The sequence below is a fragment of the Notamacropus eugenii genome, chromosome 5, assembly GCF_028372415.1.
Source record: "Notamacropus eugenii isolate mMacEug1 chromosome 5, mMacEug1.pri_v2, whole genome shotgun sequence".
NCBI classification, from domain to species: Eukaryota; Metazoa; Chordata; class Mammalia; order Diprotodontia; family Macropodidae; genus Notamacropus; species Notamacropus eugenii.
Genome location: NC_092876.1, coordinates 32,182,597 through 32,202,277, shown reverse-complemented (window position 1 = coordinate 32,202,277; position 19,681 = coordinate 32,182,597). Strand labels below are relative to the sequence as shown.

The 19,681-nt window shown below is 54.6% G+C and overlaps 4 protein-coding genes across 5 annotated transcripts in view; 1 reads left to right on the top strand and 3 right to left on the bottom strand.

The window, feature by feature from the left end:
- Window positions 1–511: 511 nt before the first annotated feature.
- Window positions 512–3,143, bottom strand: ZFP36 (ZFP36 ring finger protein). Its single transcript, XM_072608384.1, has 2 exons — window positions 2,959–3,143; window positions 512–2,314 (listed from the first exon to the last, which is right to left on the bottom strand). Exons 1-2 carry the CDS (start codon window positions 3,025–3,027, stop codon window positions 1,265–1,267), a joined length of 1,119 nt encoding a protein of 372 aa, XP_072464485.1. The 5' UTR covers window positions 3,028–3,143; the 3' UTR covers window positions 512–1,264.
- A 5,134-nt stretch (window positions 3,144–8,277) lies between these two features.
- Window positions 8,278–13,746, bottom strand: MED29 (mediator complex subunit 29). The gene is made up of 4 exons (XM_072608385.1): window positions 13,237–13,746; window positions 12,723–12,781; window positions 12,422–12,506; window positions 8,278–8,605 (listed from the first exon to the last, which is right to left on the bottom strand). Exons 1-4 carry the CDS (start codon window positions 13,501–13,503, stop codon window positions 8,378–8,380), a joined length of 639 nt encoding a protein of 212 aa, XP_072464486.1. The 5' UTR covers window positions 13,504–13,746; the 3' UTR covers window positions 8,278–8,377.
- Window positions 13,747–13,760: 14 nt separating this feature from the next.
- PAF1 (PAF1 homolog, Paf1/RNA polymerase II complex component) lies at window positions 13,761–17,245 on the top strand. The gene is made up of 14 exons (XM_072608382.1): window positions 13,761–14,001; window positions 14,370–14,399; window positions 14,485–14,577; window positions 14,775–14,896; window positions 14,984–15,050; window positions 15,162–15,263; window positions 15,346–15,451; window positions 15,535–15,603; window positions 15,688–15,791; window positions 15,871–15,987; window positions 16,074–16,202; window positions 16,302–16,407; window positions 16,492–16,579; window positions 16,670–17,245. Exons 1-14 carry the CDS (start codon window positions 13,955–13,957, stop codon window positions 17,098–17,100), a joined length of 1,611 nt encoding a protein of 536 aa, XP_072464483.1. The 5' UTR covers window positions 13,761–13,954; the 3' UTR covers window positions 17,101–17,245.
- A 195-nt stretch (window positions 17,246–17,440) lies between these two features.
- The window catches only part of SAMD4B (sterile alpha motif domain containing 4B), a 31,984-nt gene continuing 29,743 nt past the window's right edge, over window positions 17,441–19,681 (bottom strand). Inside the window, exon 13 of one of the 2 annotated variants that reach the window (XM_072608380.1) lies at window positions 17,441–19,554. In XM_072608380.1, coding sequence (XP_072464481.1) covers window positions 19,526–19,554 — 29 coding nt within the window. In that variant the 3' untranslated portion in view covers window positions 17,441–19,525. The remainder of the gene's footprint in view (window positions 19,555–19,681) is intronic. The other variant, XM_072608381.1, reaches the window with a different exon arrangement.

Genomic DNA, 19,681 nt, shown 5'->3' with positions numbered 1-19,681 from the left:
GGGCAAGTCAGAGAGACCCTCCAAGACAGACACGCCAGCCCTAGAGATAAGGCTGGGATGAGAGACGAAAGAGGGGTGAAGGTGGAAACCCCTTGAAACTTGTAGCAAGAGACTGACAAAGAGATACAGACAAGGCTGAGGGATGGGAACAGCAAGTATGGAGGGCAGGTATCAGCCCGGAGGAAGATAGAAGAAATGGGCGTTGTGGAGAGGGACTCAGGACCCAGCCAGCAGAGCAGGGAGGCCGAGCCCGGACAACCTTTTCTGAGCTTGTTATTAAGATTGTAGTCAATCCCTTTCCCCACCCCCAGTCCTTCCTGGTGACCTCACCTGGGCCACCTCTTCAGGTGAGGGGGTGCCCTCCTTTCCTAGGTGAGTTCATCTGGAACCGCCCTAGCCTGGGGCCAGAGGAGTTAGGAACCAGCTAGACCGGCCCCCTAGGTCTCAGGACAGCCCTCCCCACCCCTGAACCTCAGGAGACGGACAAGAAGACAGCCTTTCACACATAAGATTACTCTTTTGTGAACTGTATTAGTTTTAATTAAAAAACAAACTCCACCAAAAAACAAAAATAGAGAGATTTCTTTTTTGTTTAGCTATATATATATACACACATATATAATAACCTTTCAAATATATATTATAGTGGCAGCAACCTCCCAATATTAGACAAAAGGGAGAGGAAACGACTGCATATATAAATACTATAAAACCCGTAGGAATAAATAATGTCGTCACCATAAATAAGGGGCCCCAGGTGAGGCAGGGAGACTTGGATTTGGTCTGGTTAGGTAGGATTTGAGCACCAGGGCTGGGGAGATCCCCATCCAGGGGAGACTTGGGGAAGCCTTTTCACAGCATGAAGAAAGGGGGGGTATCTCTTATTCTGACCCCCCTCTTAACAGGGTGTCTCAAAGACAGTACAGTTTTAACCTAGTAATGCTTACAACTGAATTAAGACTTTGGGGACACACTGTAATATATACACACATACATATATGTAGGTATATATACACATATATGTACATATGTATGTATGTATACACACATATGTCGATTCAGTATGCTACATTAAAAACCCACCCCCAGAACACCTCTTTGAGAGTTTTTGCTCGCCATAGGGACCTGCCCCGGGAGACTAGGCAATGGGTGAATGCTCTGGGGGCTAAGCAGATGAGGCACCTCCACATCTGGGCACAGCTGGCAATGGGGGAGAGGAACTTCCTGATCTCCTACTCAGTTAAGTTTGGAGTAACAGGGGTGTTCAGTCAGACACAGAGAGCCGGTTAAAGATGGGGAGCCGCCGGGGAGGAGTCAGGGCCAGGAGGTGTGAGTTAGAGGGGGCAAAAGCGCCCCCCACTGCTACCTCAAACACTGGGGAGTCAGACCCCCCCAGGCTGCTTCCCCCACTGCTGGCCTGGTCATCTGGCTCAGAGCCCAGGGAGTGAGCAGAAGGGCTTCGGGCCAGCCCCAGCCCCAGCCCCAGGCTCAGGGCATCCCTTGTGGGTCCCCATGTTCCCGTGGTCTGGCGGCAGGAGGGACAGCAGGTTTCTCCCACCGTGGCTTCCCGGGGCACTGGACCAGGGGCAGCAGAGAAGGCAGAGGGTGAGAAAGGGACCTCCCCGGGGGCGGTGGGCAGTGGGGGCGGAGAGGAAGGAGGGGAGAAGAAGCCCGAGGGGGAAGGCAGGTCCGGCAGACCTGGAGGGCTCAGGGTGGGAGAGCCCCGGCGTCGAGAAGAGGGGATCCCAGAGAAGCTGACACTCTGGCGGAGGAGGGGCGGGTGACCCGACACCACAGACAGAATTTCGTGTGGAGAGTGGATGAAATGGCAACGGTTTCCATAGGGGCAAGCGCCCATGGCTAAGAATTTGCGGCACAGCTCCGTCTTGTATTTGGGGTGGCGGCTGGCTGGCCGCAGCTCTCCAGGCCCGTGGGCGAACTGGCACTTGGAGCCGTAGCGGCATTTGCCACTCTCCGAGAAGGTCCGGCAAAGTTCCGTCTTGTATCTGGACGAGGAGGCTGCCCCGACCGGGGACGTGGAACCAACTTCCGAGGGCGCGGTGCTGACGGCTGGCACGGCTCTGGGCGGCAGGGGCTCAAAGCCCGGCGGCGGGGGCACCCAGGCGCGGCCCTCCACCAAGCTAGTAGAACGGCCTGGGAGCCGGGGACCCAGAGAGGCCGGGGCCCGCGGGGGTGAAGGTGGCTCCAGATCTGCGAGGCTTGGACTCCAGGGGCTTCGAGAGCCCCAGCCTAGGTCGGGGTCCAGTTCTCCGCGAGCCGCCGAAGCCAGCTCCGGGCTCAGGGACAGGAGTTTCTGTTAGGAGGGAGAAGGATCAGGGTGGGATCGACGGTCGGACCTAAGGTCGCTGAGCCGTGCAGAGCAGAGCAACCCCACCCAACTGCACTTCTGACCCCTGGATAGTGCCCGGGAACTAAAGCGTTGGTCTAGGCTCTAGAGAACTCCCCCAAACTCAGCCCCACCCTAAAAAGGGGGGGGGTGAGGGCCAGGACCCAGGCGTCAGTCTCCCGGTCTCTTTGCCCCTACTGACTCCACCCTAAGGCAGCTCAGAAACTAGAATCATTAAGTTTCCCCCAGTAACCCCCCAACTTAAAGAACCCCAGTTACTACTCCCAAGACACCCCCGGCGCACACACACACATATGCCCTGAGGAAGCAGCCTCACCTCCCTTCCAAGACTTGGGTTCCCTATCCTAGAGGGACCCTTCTCGGATCCCAGAGGGAACTCCAATTTCCGAGTCTGCCAAGCTATCTGCACTCAAGAAAGCCCCGTGGCACCCCAGTGCCCAGAAGTGCTGAGCGAAAGGGGAAACGTTGGCCGTCAGCGCCACGGCCCTCCCAACCAGACCTCAGGCAGAGGCGGCCGACACCTGGGTCCGCTGGTTCCAGAGAGGTGAGGGGGCAGGCAGGGGTAGGGCGAGAGGGAGGGGGCAGCTCACCTCGTAGAGAGCGCATAGTTCCAAGCCGGCGGACTTGGGCTTCCCGCCTGCAACGGCGCTTCCGTCCATCCCTGCGGATGCTCTGGCTCTGCGCGTAACCAGGACTGTGGGGAGGGTGGCCAGCGCGCTACTCTTGAAGGACTGCTTTTGGGGGAGGGGCCTCTTGGTGCCGCCCAGGACCCACCCATGGGGAGCTCCAGAAGCTAGAGACAGAGGAGGCGGGGGGACCGGGAAAGGGCGGGGACTAGGGAGGATTCGGGGGAGGAGCGATTCCCGGACTGAGTGCCCCCGGGCGGGGCGGGGGAGGCCCAGCACCTTACTCTGGGCGAAAAGCTGGCCCTTAGAGGTCCCCCAGTCACTGGATCACAACTCCTAGGATTTAAGACCTAGAAGGAAACTCAATCGTCTTCCAGTCTAATCCCCCCTCATTTTTCAGACGGGGAAACAGACCCAGAAAGGACCTGAAAAGATCTTTCCCAGATCCAAGCCCCTCCTTTTACCTATGTGGGAAGCTGAAGGTCAGGAACTGGAAACACCATTAAGGTCCCAGAGCCAGAGCCAGAGGCAGAAATGACAGACACAAGAGTAGATACAGTCAAGCACTAAAGACCTGAAAGCCAGATGTCAAGGGACAGAGAGACTCAGAAGGGGAGAAGCCGCCAGTTTACAAATTCTCTAACCCCAGAGAATACAACCAGAAGAGAAAGCTGGGAGATCATGAGTGGTAGATTTTCCAGAAGTGGAAATTGAGGCACAGAGAGGGGCAGGGATTTGTCTCAAATTCCTAAGGGAACTGGGCAAAGTCAGGTTTCTTGAGACAATGTCTACCATTCTTAGAAATTTTCTCGAGTCACTAAAGTCAGATTTTGGGGGAGATGGCCTCTTAGTTGGAGAACTGTCTGATTCTAGGCCTGTGTTGGGGCTTTTCTCTGACTCGAACACATTTAAAATAACAGAAATCTTCATTTTCCCAAGTGAAGGCTTCTCCTTCAAGTGCTCATTTTCCAGAATGAAGACTTCTGTGAGGATTAGAACTTGTGGGAAGCTTCTCTGGGGAGGGGAGGGATGGTCAGGAGGGACCTTCCCAGGAGCTGGGACCTCCCCAAGTCTCCCTTGGGTCCCGTGAGCCTGTGGTCTCCAATTTTCACCTGCGCATAGTGGCTGGCTCTCACGCTCCCCAGTGACTCACCCACCGCAGGGTGTGTATGTGTGGGGGCCCTTCCTGGAATCAGGTGACGTAAGGGGAGGGGGGGGGGAGCTGATCCGATGCTGGGGTTCCTCTCTCCTTGTAAACAGAGAGCTGAGGAACCTCAGTTTTCAGCATGCTCTTCAGATCTGGGCCTTGATTTCAGCTCAAAACAAGTGAAACTGGGACCCAGAGACAAGGTCACTGCCACCTGATAGGGAAGATGGAATGCTCTCTTCTCCCCACTTCAGAGGTTCCCAGAAAGAAAGTCCTTCCCCAAGACCCTTCCCCACTTTTCACTCATCCTAAGGGGAATTGGTTTGTCTTTCTCTTGGGATCTGAGCTTGTGGGTACATTCCAGCTTCCTGACTCATTCCCTGACGACTCTCTGAGCTCCCCATGCTCCACCCCCTAAACCAGAGTGTTACCTCACCATGCCTCAGAACCAAGGCTCCTGGGTCTAGGCCCAGCTTTAGAGGTAGAGTGGAGAGGGAGAGTCTATGAACCCCACTGAATTGGTCTCAATCAAAGACCACAGTTTTCACTCCCTCACTAGTGTCCTCAGGGAACCAGGGATCCTCCAGCCCCCCCCCCCCAAACAAAAAAATTCAATAATAATTTCAAAGATTTTGGGAACTTGGTATACAGGCTAAGTAACTGAGCATGTAGTTAGGAAGACCTAGATTGAAATTGTCCCTCACACACTTGTTAGCTGGGTGAACCCAAGCAAGTCCAGGAGCCTCACTAGACCTACTTCTTTTTCTATAAAGGGAAAGGGGGGTGTCTCTCTTAATTTCTAAGATGCCTTCCTGCTCTAAATCTATGATCTCAGAGGCCTAGCTGTTTAGCCATCTAGCCCGACTCCTTGGAGTACCAGGTCACCAGCCTGGCATCTACGCCCTTAGGTCTCAGGCCTCTCTACCTTTTTACAATCAGTTTAAATCAGTATATTTCTAGTGCTTAGCATCAAGCCTTACATAAAATGGACATTTGAAAAAATTTCTTCTAGCATCCCTCCTTTTGAGTCTTGCAGAAATATACTCCTCCAGGGTCCCAGACCTCTAACTCCCCCAACTCCATCTCCCCTCAAGGATTCAGGTTTTCACTCTCCTTCCAAATTTAGGTCATCACAACCCTCTGACCCCCTTAAATTCCATAGCCTATAACTAGTTCCTGGCTCCAAAGTTTCCCAAATCTCTGGGTTCCAGGAGTCCTTTCCCCTCCTTCCCAACCTCTGACAGCTAAGAGTACCAGATCTCTGACCTCTAACCCCTCAGATGACCTTACAACCTCCTACCCCCTAGCCTTTGGGGCCAGATCAGATCTACTCACCTTCCCAATATCTCCTGAAATTCCTTCCCTTTCTTATGAGGGGCCCCTCCTCTCACATTCTACCTCAAGACAGTCCTGATGTTTTCAGCATAGAAATGTGTATACAGTAAGCACTTAATGTTTGAATTGGGAGCATCCTCACCTTCTTTGTGGAATCTACGATTAAAAGCTTTTTGTCTCTTCACTTGGCACAGTGCTAGGCACATAGTAGATGTTTGTTGTTGACTTGAGTTGGCTCATAGTCTCCTCAGCCACATTGGCTTCCTCTGGCCTGTGAATACTTAAAACCCCAGGTAGCCTCTGCTTCCTAGGCCAGGAAGTTAGGTGTTTGGAGCTGTGAGAGGGAAAATCCCGATTTTGGGAAGTCTGGCAGTCACCATTGTTGGGAATCCCCTCTGGAACGAGATTGGGGAAAGGGTGGGACTGGGGGCCACGGCCTCTGGGATGGGGAAGGGGGAGGGGAAGGGGGCGGAAATTGGCAGATCTAAAAATATCATCAAGCTTCCGGCCCAGAAGGTGGGCAGAGTTTCCAGAACAACATGGGAGAGGGAGGCCAGGACCGGAAACCGCCAAGGCCTGAGAGAATGAGAGATTGAGAAAGAGACAGACAGACACAGACACAGAGATGGAAACAGAGAGAGAGAGAAGGGAGAGAGAAAAGAGAGTGACTGATGATCGGATCGCAGCCTTCTAAGCGTGTCAGACAACTCAGGAACACACAGGGCAAGGTGACAGATTGTGTCTCACTGTAGCTTTCAGATGAGATTATGTGTGTGTGCCCCCACGGGATTGTACTGGGAGGAGGAGGGGATGGTTTGTGTGTCAGCCCAAGACCCTTTGGGTCTGCCTGCCTTTGAGGGCTTCTGATGGTGCCCAGTGACATCTCTGCCTCATGACTGAATGTGTTCCCCCCCACAGGCAGGGGGAAAGGACAAAGTGTCCTAGTCTGGGTGTCTTCCCCACCCCTGGCTAAGGGGCCAGAGGAATTTCCCAGGCCTGGCAGAAGGGCATGGACCCTCCCCTAGGGGCTGACCACAGCTGGATCCCAGATGTTCCCGGAGAGGCTAGGTCAGGCCACCTCCCCTCCCTACCCACCAAGAGCACAGTTGCAGGAACCTGCTCCGCCCTTCTCACTTCTCCTTTGGGGCTAAAAATACTCTGGACCCTGGTGTCCAGGCCCCACCCCCCCCTTGCACAATCAGCTGATGACGCAGGCAGGCAAGCCCAAGGGGAGGAGGAAGATGAGGGGCCCGAAACTCTCCCCCCACTCTCAGGTGTCTCAGACAGCCTGAAGGGTCAGCATGAAGAGAAATGTAAAGATGAGGAAGGCTAAATCCATAATCCCTGCCTACCCTCCCTGGGTCCCGGTCCCCACTTCCTGGTCCTTCCCCAGCAGCAGGCAGGGAGGGAAGTTAGGGTGATTGACTTGAGACTGGCGTCACAGCTCCCTTTTCCTTGCATGTTCTCACTGAAGCCTCCTCCCCACCCCCTCACCCCAGTCTGGGACGCCCTTCCCTTTTCAGGGTCCTGGAATCATGGGACCTAAAAGGAATGTAAGACGTCATTTAGGCCAAGACCCTCTCATTAGACAAGAGAAAACTGAAGACTGAGGAGGAAAGTGCAAGTCTGCCCAAGATCACAAGGAAGCTGGGTTTCAGGACCTCTTATAGAGGTCCTTCTTAGAAACCCCAGCAGAAGTACCCTCCTTTCCCCAACTGTGATCCTCTTCTGCCTCAGGGATCCCCTCAGGCCCTCCTCCATTCCCTATTCAAGCATCCAGCCTTTGGCTCCTACTCTGGAAAATCAGAGTGTCCAGGGTTAGCCCAAGATCAGGTATATGCACTGGGGGTGCGGTAGCTGTGATTATATAACTGGGGGATTTCCTCCCTCCTCTTGGGAGCCTGGGGTGAGTCAGGAGCTGTGTCAGCAAAGCTGGTCTGGCTAGGACCCAAGAGCCCTTCCCCTCCCCCTCCCCTTCCTTCCCCTCTCAGGGACCCAGGCTTTCACCCTAGAGCTCCTCCTTACTTATCCTTGTCCCAATTTTCCTGGTGAAAGGAGATAGAAGGGGCGGGGAGAGGAGTGATCCAGTCAGAGGGAGAACAGAGATCCAGGGCTCGAGATACCCCCCTGGCAAAGGCAGCAAGAGCCTTAGCTACATCCAGAGACAGAACTGGCTAGGGGGAGAGAACGAAAGATCCTGCCAGAGACAGTTCGCGGCAGTGACAGAAGTCGGAGCAGAGAAAGTCAAACTCGGAGACCCAGTCAGAGACAGTCGCAGGCAGAGGACAAGGACTCAGAAACAAAGATCCCGGGACAGGGAAACCGAGGTCCAGCCAGAGACAGTCCTAGGCAGAGAGATCCAGCCAGAATTCCAGAGACTTCAGACAGAAAGACCAGACTGATAGTCTCAGGAAGAGACAGAGACAGTCCCAGGAAAAGAGAGATCTAAACAGGAGTCAGTCCCAAGCAGAGAGATCCAGGCAGTAAGAGACGGTTCCGGGAAGAGAGACGGGAGGGGGTGGGGAAGGGAGGAAAAGTTGGGTGTAACTGACAAGGCTTTCAGACTCGGGCGTCCTCCCCCCACCTTCCCCCACCCCAGGAGGCGCAGGCGCAGATACAGATATCAGATGGGCGGGGCCCTCCAACAGATGGCCGTCCTCTGGCGCCCCCTGGCCTCCACGAGGCGGGACTGCGCCTTTCTCCCAAGCCAGAAGGTCAGCCTTGGGCAGGCTGGGGCAGGGCACCCCCTCCCCCGCCCTGGGCCCAGGCCCTGGAAATGCAGCGGCAGAGAGAACAAGCCGTAACTTAGGAACCTTTAATTAAAAAAGCCAAGCCCCGTCCTTTACGTCCCCCCCCCGCAGCCCAGACCCCCGGAGAGTTGTCGGCCCGAGGTCCCCGTGGTCAGAGCCCGCCCGGGGCCGGCAGCTTGCCCGTGACCTTGTTGGAGCACTCCAGCAGGGCGTTGTGGATGTCCTTGGCGCAGCCGATCTGGGCCTTGATCATGCTCAGGTACTGCGGGTAGGGCAGACTCTCGGCCTGCACCGCGTCCGGCTTGGTGGCGGTGGGCACCAGGGTGGGCGAGTGCTTGGCACTGTCGTAGCTCTGGGACAGACACTCGTAGGCCAGGCGCTGCGGGGAGAGGGAGCGAGTGAGCCCCGGGAAGGCCACGCAGTCCGGGGAAAGCGCCGGGCCATTCCCAGGGCAGGGCTGCCTCCATTGGTCCCCCAGACCCACCGAGGAAGCCTGCTAGGAGCCTCCATCTGGGCCACAGCTGGGCAACCTCTAGGATCCGTCCTGGGCCCATACCCCATTCCCTTAGCTTCCCTTTGTCGCTCAGTTGTATCCCACTCTTTGTGACCTTATTTGAAGTTTTCTTGCCAGAGATACTGGATTCACCATTTCCTTTTCCAGCTCATTTTACAGAGGCAAACAGGGTAAAGTGACTTGCCCAGGGTCACACAGGTAGCAGGGGTCTGAGACCAGACTTGAACTTAGGAAAATGATTTCTCTCGACTCCAGGCCCAGAGCTCTACGTGCTGTGGCAACCCTAGCTGCCTGGCTTCCCTTACCACCTCAGCATTTACATCTAGAAACTGAGACTGAAAAAGTACCACAAAGGACCAGGCCCTCCACACACACACCCCCCCCACCCACACACCATCCCTTGGACTCTGCAGACCAAAACTCCCCTGTGGGTCCATTCTCCAAGATACTGTTTCCCCGCATTGGAATGAACAAAGCTTTAGCACAGTGCCAGACATGCAGTGGGAACCATCCAGTAAATACCAGAGCTGAATCTTTCAGCTGAATGATAAAAAAGTCCTGTTTTCAAAGCACAAAAAGGGAAGGAAAATGAAGTCATCAATAAACTATAGTAAAAGGAAAAACAAAATTTAAAAAGAAAACCGTGGTTAGACAAACGAGAGTCTAAATGCCATGGGGAGACAAAGACTCACATTTAGAGGGACGCACAGAACTTGACAAGACAGCCCCAGGCAAAGATTTAGGAGAAAATGTTCGACATGTTAAAGATGATCAGAGGAAATAGGATGTAAGAGGAGAAAATGGAAGCCTACTAAGTGTTCAACTCTTCATTTTACAGGTGGTTAAACTGAGGTAGAAAGAAGCCAAGGGATTTGTACCAGGTCACACTGCTTGCTAGGGGCCACCAGGTGGCACCATAGTGCATAGAGCTGCTGGGCCTGGAGTTGGGAAGACTCCTCTACCTGAGTTTAAATCTCACCCCAAAAACTTACTATCTCGGTGACCCTGGGCAAGTCACTTAACCCGTTTGCCTCTGTAAAATGAGCTGGGAAAGGGAATGGCAAACCACCTTAGTATCTTTGCCAAGAAAGCCCCAAGAAGGAGTCAAAGAGTTGAACCTGACTGAAAAATAACTGAACAACACAGTGCTACCTAGTCACTGGAGGAGCTGGGGCTGGATTCCAGGTTCTCCTTCTACTGCCAATAGTACAGTGGAATGTTGGCAGAATGACTTAGAGGGCCCACTTTAATCTAGGAAGACCTGGGTTCAAGATCTGCCTAGACATACAGTGGTTGTGTAACCTTGGGTAAGTAACTTTTCAGGGCCCTAGGCCAATTCAAATCAACTAGCATTTTTTTAAAAGAGTGCTATAAATGCTAGCCTTTACTACTATTATTGTTATAATTACTAGTATTATTATCACAAATGTTATGAATATTATATACAAAATAGGAGAAAAAATTAGCACAAAGTCAGTATCCAAATAGTATCTTGATGAGTTGGGCTAAACCTAGTAAGATAAAATTTGTTAGTGATGAAAGTAAGTCTTCTGTGTTGTCTATTTTGTGGTTAGACTTATCTCGTTCAGAGAGGGGAAGGATGAGGTCTTCCACTAGTATAGTTTTGCTGTCTATTTCTTCCTATAACTCCCTTAACTTCTCTAAGAGCTGAGATGCTATACTACTTGTACATACGTTTAGTAATGATATTATTTCATTGTCTATGGTACCTTTTAGCAGGATGTAGTTTCCTTCCTTATCCCTTAATTAGATCTAATTTGCCTTTGCTTTGTCGGAGATCAGGATTGCTACCCCTGCTTTTTTTTTTTTTTACTTCAGCTGAAGCATAATAGATTCTACTCCAGTCTTTTACCTTTACTCTGTGTATATATCCCTCTGCTTTTGTTTACAAGAAACACATTCAACTAGCATTTATTAAGCCCTTACTATGAACTTGGCATTGGAGACAAAAAAAGGAAATAAGCCCACAAGGTGGAAACGATTGAGATATGCAGGATGTATACAGGGTAAATGGAAATAATCAACAGAGGGAAGGTGCAGACTTTAAAGGAGATCAGGAAAGGTTCTCTAAAGAAAGTGGGATTTTAGCTGGAACTGGAAGAAGCCAGGGAACAGAGGAGAAAGGGCATTTCTGGAAGAAGGCACAGCCAAAGACAATGCCTGGAATCTGGAGATGGAGTGTATAGTTGCAGGAACAGCAAGGAAGCCAGTGTAGTTCAATCACTGAGTTTGTGGAGGGGAGTGTAAGGATCCTGGAAAGGTTGAAGGGGGCCCATTACCAAGTGCTTTAAAGACCAGAGGTTATTTAATCATGGAGGTAAGAGGAAGCCACTAGAGTGTACTGAAGAGAGGGGTAATCTGGTGAGCCTTGTGATTTAGGAAGATCATTTGAGTGGAGGATGAACTGCACAGGGGAGAGACTCAGGCATGAGGGGATGAGGGTCTGCACTAGAGAGGTGGCAGTGGCAGAAGAAACAAGGGGCAGATCCCAGAGATATTGGGAAGACAGAACTGACAGGTCTTGGCAAAGGATTGGATGTAGGGGGGTTGGTTGAGAGCTGTAGATGATGCTTCTGTTTGGAGTCTGGCAGTGGCCTGGACAGTGATGGGAATGTATGGAAAGGGGTAGAGTTTGGGGGAGAAGATAAGTCATTTGGCTTGGGATGTGATGAGTCGGAAATGTCTATGGGACATCCAGTTCTAAGATGTCTGCTGAACAGATTCTGATGGGGAGAGGTCAGAGCTAGATAAATAGAACTGAGAAGCATCTGTGTACATACGGATGATCACATAATATTGTGCATTCCCCAAGACTCTTAAGTTGTAGAAAAAAAAGTGCTTGCCACCACTGATAGAGGGAGTTCTCCAAAGTCAGTACCACAAATACTATTCTAAAACTGTCAAAGCCAGAGTTGGGGGGGGGGGGGGAGCGGGTTGAAGACACTAAAGGTTGCTAGGACACTGGCCCAGTTGCCCTCTTCTTCCTTCCCTGGCTTTCTCTCTCCTTCTATACCTGCCCTGGCCCTCAGCCCTATTCCCATCCCAACCCTGGTTTCATTTCCTACTGACCTGCCTCAGTTCTGGCCTTCCTTGAGGCAGCAAGTATCAAGGATTTGGAGTCAGAGGTCCTGGGATCAAATCACTTACTGCATGTGTGATCAAGAGCAAATCACTTCCCCTCTCTGGGCCTCAGTTTCCATATTTGTAAAATGCACTTGAGGACTTCTAGAGTCCCTTCTAGAGCCATGATCCTGTGATGCTCCCCATCCCAGTACTGATCTCATCCCACCCTGCTTCAGCCCTGTCCTCCTCTTCCCATCCTGCACTCCATCTGGACTCAACTTCTTTTCATACCAGCTCCATCCTTGGCCCCAGTCAGCGCCATCCTACCTGGCCCAAGTTCAGCTCAAAAGTTTTCCTAGTTTTGGTCTCTAAAAACAGCCCCATCCATATCTTTGGGCTGTGACTAGGTCCCTCCCCAGCTGAGTGGGAAGCCCTGGGTGCCCCTTCAGTGTCTTTGCAGGGATGTCCCCTTTTGGAATCCTTGGATGCTGTATGATCAAGCTTCCCCCTTGACTGGAGTTAAAAAAACCTAAACCCTGCTGGGGTCCAAGGAGACCCCAAGAGAAGGGAGCCCCTCAGGGGCAGGGAGAATATTACCAGGCACAGCTCCAGCTGGTCACAGAGGGCATAGAACTCTTCCAGACTCTTGTCGAAGCGCTGCAGCCCGCCCTCGCTGCTCTTTCTGCCGGGAATAGAACAGAAGAAGTGGCTGAAAAGGGGGAGCCCCGGCCTCGAGGGACAGGGACCCCCCTGCAGAAAAGTGCAGACCCTGGGGGTCCTTGCTAAGGCCAGGGCATGGTCCAGGGGGCGGAGCATGGCCTAGGGGAGGGGCGGAGCATGGCCTAGGGGCGGGGAGGGGCGGGGCTTGGAGGGCGGTACCAAGCCCTCAGATACTCACTGGCCATTGTCGATGTTGGTATTCTGCACCAGGTTCTGGGCGGCCACCTTCATCAGGTTCTAGGATGGAATGGAGAAAAGGGCGGGGGTCGTGTCCGGCAGCGGCTGGCCCACAGCAGGACCAACTTCCCGCTCCCCGACAGTTTCAGGGTGTCAAACTATGAAACTCCAGGCACCGCCTCCTTCTAAACCAATCGGGCCAATCATCGAGCCTGGCATCCTCCTAATCTACCTTCTCAACCACGTACCGCCCACGACCTGCGCCCCTCCCCCCCAACCAGCCTTACTAGACCTCTCCCAGTCCGCATGCGCAGATCCGTGGGGGCGGCAGCTCAAGCCTAATCATTCCTGCAGTCCCAGGCTCCGGCGCTCTTTTAGACCCTCCTCCTCCCTAGTTCGCCGCCAATCCCAGGGTTAGCGTCCCCAAACATCCAGCCCCCTCGACAGCCCATCCACCAATTGCCGCCCCCGCCTCGTGTCTGGCCCCACCTCCCTCGGGGTTGGGGGCCAATCACCTGTAGGCTCTCTTTGAGCTGAGGAATCAAGAGCTTGTAACGCTGCACTGGATCGAAGTCCTGTTGTTGCTGCTGCAGGAGGCCGCTCTGCGCCGCCTGGATCTGTGAGGCCGCTACAAGCTGTGCCGAGGGAGTCTGCTGCTGCTGCGGCCCCTGAGCCGGCGGAGGCCCTGGAACCGAGGCACCAGCCGATCCCGGGCCAGAGACTCCCGCCGTAGGCGGTGGCGGAGGCTGCTGCGCCGACTGCGCCGGTGGCGGTGCCGCCATCTTTTCTTCCTTTAATCCACTGCCTCCTGTTGGTCACAGCCTCGGTCACTCAAGGCGATCGCGGATGTGCGTCACATTCAGGTGTTGCCTTGGTTAACTGATCAATCCCAAGCTCCGAGGTTGCATTTGGGCCGCCTCTTCCCTCTCAGTCATTCCGAGTCCGTGCACAATCGACCAATCACGAGCTTCTTCCTCCTTAAAAGCCCGCCTCTTCCCATTGTAGCCAATCCGCCGCCGATTGAAAAAAAATTAAACCCGAACTACGTTTCCCAGAAGGCATTTCGCCCGCGGTCGGTAGTTTGGCCCTGGAGTCCCGCGGGGTCCTCGTTGCCGCCGCCGCCAGGGAGGCCGGGAGGCGGAGCGGGCCGCAGGGTTGCCTGGAGAGCCGCCTGCGTGGCTCGTAGGCCGAGCCTGGCCCGCTTCGCGACTGGTAGTCCTCTTCGTTGCCGTCATGGCGCCTACCATCCAGACCCAGGCCCAACGGGAAGACGGCCACAGGTGAGCGAGCGCCGCGGCCCCCCTTTTTAGGAACCGCCCCCCACTCCAGGGGCCCCCGCAGCGGCGGGCTAGCGGAGCGCTGCGGACGTCACCGTCCCTCCCCGTGACGTAAGCGCACCCCTGGTTCTCGGTGACGTCACTGAGTCGGGACCATCCTGGGCTGCTGCCCCTCCTCCCGAATGGGGGCCCCTGCATTTCTGTCCTCTTCCTCTCCGGGAGGCTTCCGAAGGCCCCAGCGCAGCCTAGGCTTTGAGGTCGCATCCCTCGGGCTCTAGAGGGGCTCCTGACTCGGGGGCGGGGCCGGGCTTGGGAAGGGGCAGGGATCGCCACGTGGGGCAGAGATGACCTGAATCCTTGTGTCCCCCCAGACCCAACTCTCATAGGACTCTGCCGGAGAGGTGAGTGCGGCGATGGGGGCCTCGTGGGGGCTGGAGGGGGGCTGACCCGCGTCCGTGCCCCCCGTTACGAATCGTTTGCCCCCAGGTCCGGTGTGGTCTGTCGAGTGAAGTACTGTAACAGTCTTCCGGACATCCCTTTTGATCCCAAGTTCATCACCTACCCCTTTGACCAGAACAGGTGAGTGTGGCCCTGTCTGTGTCCCCTCCAGGGCTTCCAAGACCCTGAGTGCTGGACTTGGGTCCGGCCCTGCGTCTCCTCGCCCGCTGGGCAAAGGGCTGGGGGTGTCTCCCGGGATGCCCACGGTCCGGAGTTCTCTGAGGGGGAAGACCCGGTCCCTTCCTCTAGGCTGCTCTCACACACCTTCCCTCCCCCAGGTTTGTCCAGTATAAGGCAACATCTCTGGAAAAGCAGCACAAACATGACTTGCTCACTGAGCCAGACCTTGGAGTCACCATTGATCTCATTAACCCCGACACCTACAGAATCGACCCTAACGGTGAGGCCCTGGGGGGAGGTGGGGAAAGACTGGAGGAGCCTGTGTCAGGCCAGAGCCCCCACCCTCTCACAATCCGACTGGTTCCAGTTCTCCTAGATCCAGCAGATGAGAAATTACTGGAAGAAGAAATCCAGGCCCCAACCAGCTCCAAAAGGTGATTTTTTTTGTGGGGGGGTGGGGGGGTGGAGAGGGTGCTCAGTTCAGCTGTCAAGGGAAGGTCTGACTGCAAGGGATTCTTGAAACCTCTCCTGACTTCTTCCCCCAGGTCCCAACAGCATGCGAAAGTGGTCCCCTGGATGAGGAAGACAGAATACATCTCTACAGAGTTCAACAGATATGGTGTCTCTAATGAGAAGCCTGAAGTGAAGTAAGTGGTGAGGGGGAAGAGGGGCCATGGGTGGGTGGGAGATCCATGCCCTCCATTGCTTGGGCTCATTTTTCTCTCCTAGGATTGGGGTGTCAGTGAAGCAGCAGTTCACCGAGGAGGAGATCTACAAAGATCGTGACAGCCAGATCACAGCCATTGAGAAGACTTTTGAGGATGCCCAGAAGTCGGTAATGGGGGTCAAAGGCAAGGAGCTGACTAGAGGGGGAGGATGGTCTTAGAGTCCCATTTTCATGGCTTCTCTGCTCCTCAGATTTCTCAACACTATAGCAAGCCAAGGGTGACACCAGTGGAGGTGATGCCTGTTTTCCCAGACTTCAAGGTCAGCCTGAGAGAATCTGGAGGTGGGAGGTAAGATGCAGGGTCTCTTGACCTGCTCTGAGCCCCCTTGCCCATCTCTTCCCAGATGTGGATCAATCCCTGTGCCCAAGTGATCTTTGACTCAGACCCAGCCCCCAAGGATACCAGTGGTTCTGCTGCCTTGGAGATGATGTCTCAAGCCATGATCAGGCAAGTCTAGGTAAATGGTGGTGCCTTCCCTGGTGGTGTCCATTTCTCCCTTCCAACTCTCCCTCTCTCCCCACTCCAGGGGAATGATGGATGAGGAAGGCAACCAGTTTGTGGCCTACTTTCTGCCCGTGGAAGAGACGATGAGGAAGCGTAAACGTGATCAGGAAGAGGAGATGGATTATGCACCAGACGATGTGTAAGTGGCAGGACAGAGGGTCACAGGACCAGGAGGCGGGAGCTGGCCAAGGAAGGGCTGACCCCTCTCTGGCCATTCCAACACAGCTATGATTATAAGATTGCAAGGGAGTACAACTGGAATGTGAAGAACAAGGCTAGCAAGGGCTATGAAGAAAACTACTTCTTCATCTTCCGAGAAGGTGATGGCGTCTATTACAACGAGTTGGAAACCAGGTGTGTGGTGCCAGCCTCACTCCCCTCTGCCCATGTGTGTCCTGGCCTTGGTCTGGCCTCAGTCTGGGTCCCTGACCCTCTTTTTCGACCTCCCTGTAGGGTCCGCCTCAGTAAACGTCGGGCCAAGGCCGGAGTGCAGTCCGGCACCAATGCCTTACTGGTGGTCAAACACCGAGACATGAATGAGAAGGAGCTGGAAGCCCAGGTAAGGGCCAAGGTGGCAGGGTGCCCACAGGGTTGGGGGGGAGGGGGGAGCTGCCTGAGAGCTTTTCCTCTTTCCCCACTGTAGGAAGCTAGGAAGGCCCAGCTGGAGAACCACGAGCCAGAGGAGGAGGAGGAAGAGGACCTGGAGCTGGAGAAAGAAGCCCCGGGCTCCGGTGAGTGCTCTGGGTGCGTGCCCAAGGGCTTGGGCACCTGCCTGCCAGAAAGAGTGGCACCAACACCCTTTCCCTCCACCCCTCCCTCAGATGAAGAGCAGGAGAAGGGAAGCGGCAGTGAGAAGGAGGCAAGCGAGGAGGAGGAAGAGGAACGATCCGGAAGCGAAAGTGAGCGGGGAGAGGATGAGAAGGAGAGTGACAAGAGCATGAGCGCCGAGGAGGAGGCAGAGGAGAGCAGTGAAGATGAGGCCCGGGCAGCCCGGGACAAGGAGGAGATCTTCGGGAGCGACGCTGACTCAGAGGATGATGATGAGGAGGAGGAGGAGGAGGAGGAGGAGGATGGGGGAGGCCGAGCTGGGGGCAGTGGGGAGGACGAGGACGAGGAGAGCGGCAGCGAGGCTGGGCCTGGCCGGCGCAGCCCCAGCCCCGCCTTTCTTAGTGCCAGTGACCACTCAGCTCAAGAGGATGGTAGTGAGGGGGGCGCTTCTGACTCCAGCGAGGAGGCCAGCGACAGTGACTGAGGATCAGTGGCCGTCACGGACCACCCAACAGCCAGCAGGGCTGGGCCTCTCCAGCTCAGGCACCATTCTCAGGACAAAAGGAAAATACTTTTTTTTTTTTTTAAACTTTTGCTGTTAATAAAGGCAGTATGTTTACAAGTTGAAAGCCAGGAATCAATTACCTTTATCCCAACAGTTCTCCCTCCCCCAACCAGGGGATGCTGGGACAGGGGTCCCAATCTCTTCCTGCCTTCCAGACAGGGAGGGGAGAACTTGAGCACAAACACCCCCTTCTCCCCCAACCTCCCCCAAGGGGTCCCCATCACAAGAAGCAAGGCGGCCAAAGATTGGGTCAGAGGAATTTTGGGTTTTCATTAAATGTATTATAACAAAGGTCAGAATTTTTTTTCCAAAATAAGCCCGGACCATTAAACAAGTGAAACTCCAACAAATGTGTTTTCTCCAACAGAGAGAAAAACTGTGTACAGTTACTCAAAGCTGCTTCTGCCAGTGGGGCTGGGGAAAGATGGGGGTGCTGAAACCATGGAGGGCCCGGGATGGAGGGAAAATAGGGGACGGGGGACTGGGTCCTGCCCGTCGGGGTGGGGGCCGCCTGCGTCCCACACACTCTGGTGTCAGGCTGGAGGGTGGGAGAGGATGGTTTTCTCCTCTCTGGGGGTCCCCACCCCCTTCCAATAGGAAGGTCCTCACTGGTAGGCTGAGCCGGCTCATGCCTACCAGACTGATGGATGGGACCTGGCTGGGGATGGGGGCAGGGGGGTAACCTAGAGTGGACAGGAACCCTTACCCCACAAAACACCATTCTGCTGATTCCAAATCGTGGTGTCCCCTAGGAGATGGGGGACAGGCAAAGGCACAGCAATATGGAGGGGATGGGGGAAGAGGGGCTTGCATAGGTTGATGAGTGCAAGAGGTACATAAATAAACCCGAGCCCCTCCCCACCCCTTCCCCCAGCCAGGGTGTGGGGAGGCCCCCCTGGAGATGAGGCCCCTGGGATTCCCTGCCCCCCTCCCTCCCTGGGCAAAAAAGGAGGGCAGGAAGGAGAATAGACCAGGAGCTGAGAAGGGAAAGTGGAGCCAGGGGCACCAGACTGGGTGGCTGTTGGGAAGAAGGGAGAGGGGCCAGGAGGTTTTTTGGGGGGGGTTTTTGGTTTTTTTTTTCCAACATTTTGTTTCTTTAATAACATACGTAATGGTTACCAGCCATAGTCATAACAAAAGTTATTCATAAAATGTATCTAAAAATAACATTTTTTTTCCTTTTCTGTGTGAAAAGCTTGAGAGAGTCCCAGCAGACAGGGGCAGGGTGAGCCCACCTGAGGGGGAGGGGGAGGACATCTCCCCTCCAGCTGCCCCAAGCAGGGGGATGGGACTCTAGGCTATGATGTAGTGTTCCACTTCAGTGAGGTCACGACAGAGCAGGGGAGAGGGTTAGAAGAAAAGGAAAAAAACTTCAAGAGCAGCCCTTCCATTGCCCACCCCCAGTCTCTCACCTCCTGGTTAGGGTGGGGCTACAGAAGGGGTGTGTGTGTGAATGGAGGGGGCATTAAGGCAACAGACTTTCTCACCCCACTGGCCGCTCCCCCACCTATCTGCCCTGCCCTCCCTCCCCCCTGGGCCTCCAGGAGCTAGGCAGGGGGTAGAGGGGAGTCTGGGGAGCGGGGTGGACGGAGGATGGGGGGGGTGAAGGCGCTGCCCTCTCCCCTGGTTCCATCCCCCAAACCCTCGGCCTCCCCTGTCACCCTCCCTCCACACATCATGGCTCAGAGAGACCCAATGAGGAGATTAAAAATGAGAGGAAGGGAGCGTGTGATTGAAAGAGAGAGACAGAGAAACCGCTAAGAACTATATAAATATATGTCTTAAATAGGCCTAAGAAATTAATCGTACGGAAACTCTGGGAAGGGGGCCGGGAGGGAGGGAGAGGGAGGTGGCTCCCATCCTTGGGGCAAGGTGTGTGTGTCTGTGAGAAAGAGGGGAAATGATGGAAGAAAACAAGATTTTTGTCTCCTCCCACAAAGTGTTGACCAGAGCAGGCAGATCTGTGCTCTGTGCCCCCTGCTGCTCCCGGGCAGGCCCCTCAAGGGGGAGGGGGGAATCTGGTGACCTCCTTTGGAGTCAGAGTTCTGGGAAAGCCATCGTCCAAAAAGGAAGCAGGGGAAAGACGAGGTACCCAGGGCAGCTCCCCTGGCCCTCAGCAGAGATCCCCTGCTGTACCCTGCGTCATAGCAACGTGGGGCTTCTGGGGGGAGGGGGGGGGTGAAATGTTGTCTATCAATATTAAACCAGAGTTAAAGGGATAATAAAGTAGAAAAATATTAGAACATATAACTGAGCCAACAGCACCCTCTGTCACTGAGGGGGATGGGCCGGCCCCCGCTCCCCACCCCAGGGAGACGACGTGTCCGCTGGGCTCTCGCTCACATCAGATCGTGGAGGTTTTGTCTGTCCCATCTGTGGTGAGAGAGAGAGGAACAAGGAAGTCAGGAGCCGAAAGAGACGTGGAGCTGGGGCCTCCAGCCCTCCCCAGCCCTGCGGCCCTGGGCCTGGGCCTCCTGCCCGGCCTCCAGCTGCTCAGTGG

Excerpts from the sequence above, each read along its gene's own strand:
- MED29 (XM_072608385.1), bottom strand. The coding sequence starts at position 13,503 with ATGGCGGCACCGCCACCGGCGCAGTCGGCGCAGCAGCCTCCGCCACCG. Across the intron at positions 12,782-13,236 it reads AGCTCAAAGAGAGCCTACAG|AACCTGATGAAGGTGGCCGC; the intron begins GTGATTGGCCCC and ends ATTCCATCCTAG. Across the intron at positions 8,606-12,421 it reads ACCAGCTGGAGCTGTGCCTG|CGCCTGGCCTACGAGTGTCT; the intron begins GTAATATTCTCC and ends CTCTCCCCGCAG.
- PAF1 (XM_072608382.1), top strand. The coding sequence starts at position 13,955 with ATGGCGCCTACCATCCAGACCCAGGCCCAACGGGAAGACGGCCACAG. Across the intron at positions 14,002-14,369 it reads CAACGGGAAGACGGCCACAG|ACCCAACTCTCATAGGACTC; the intron begins GTGAGCGAGCGC and ends GTGTCCCCCCAG. Across the intron at positions 16,203-16,301 it reads TACAACGAGTTGGAAACCAG|GGTCCGCCTCAGTAAACGTC; the intron begins GTGTGTGGTGCC and ends ACCTCCCTGTAG.
- ZFP36 (XM_072608384.1), bottom strand. The coding sequence starts at position 3,027 with ATGGACGGAAGCGCCGTTGCAGGCGGGAAGCCCAAGTCCGCCGGCTTG. Across the intron at positions 2,315-2,958 it reads AACTATGCGCTCTCTACGAG|AAACTCCTGTCCCTGAGCCC; the intron begins GTGAGCTGCCCC and ends CCCTCCTAACAG.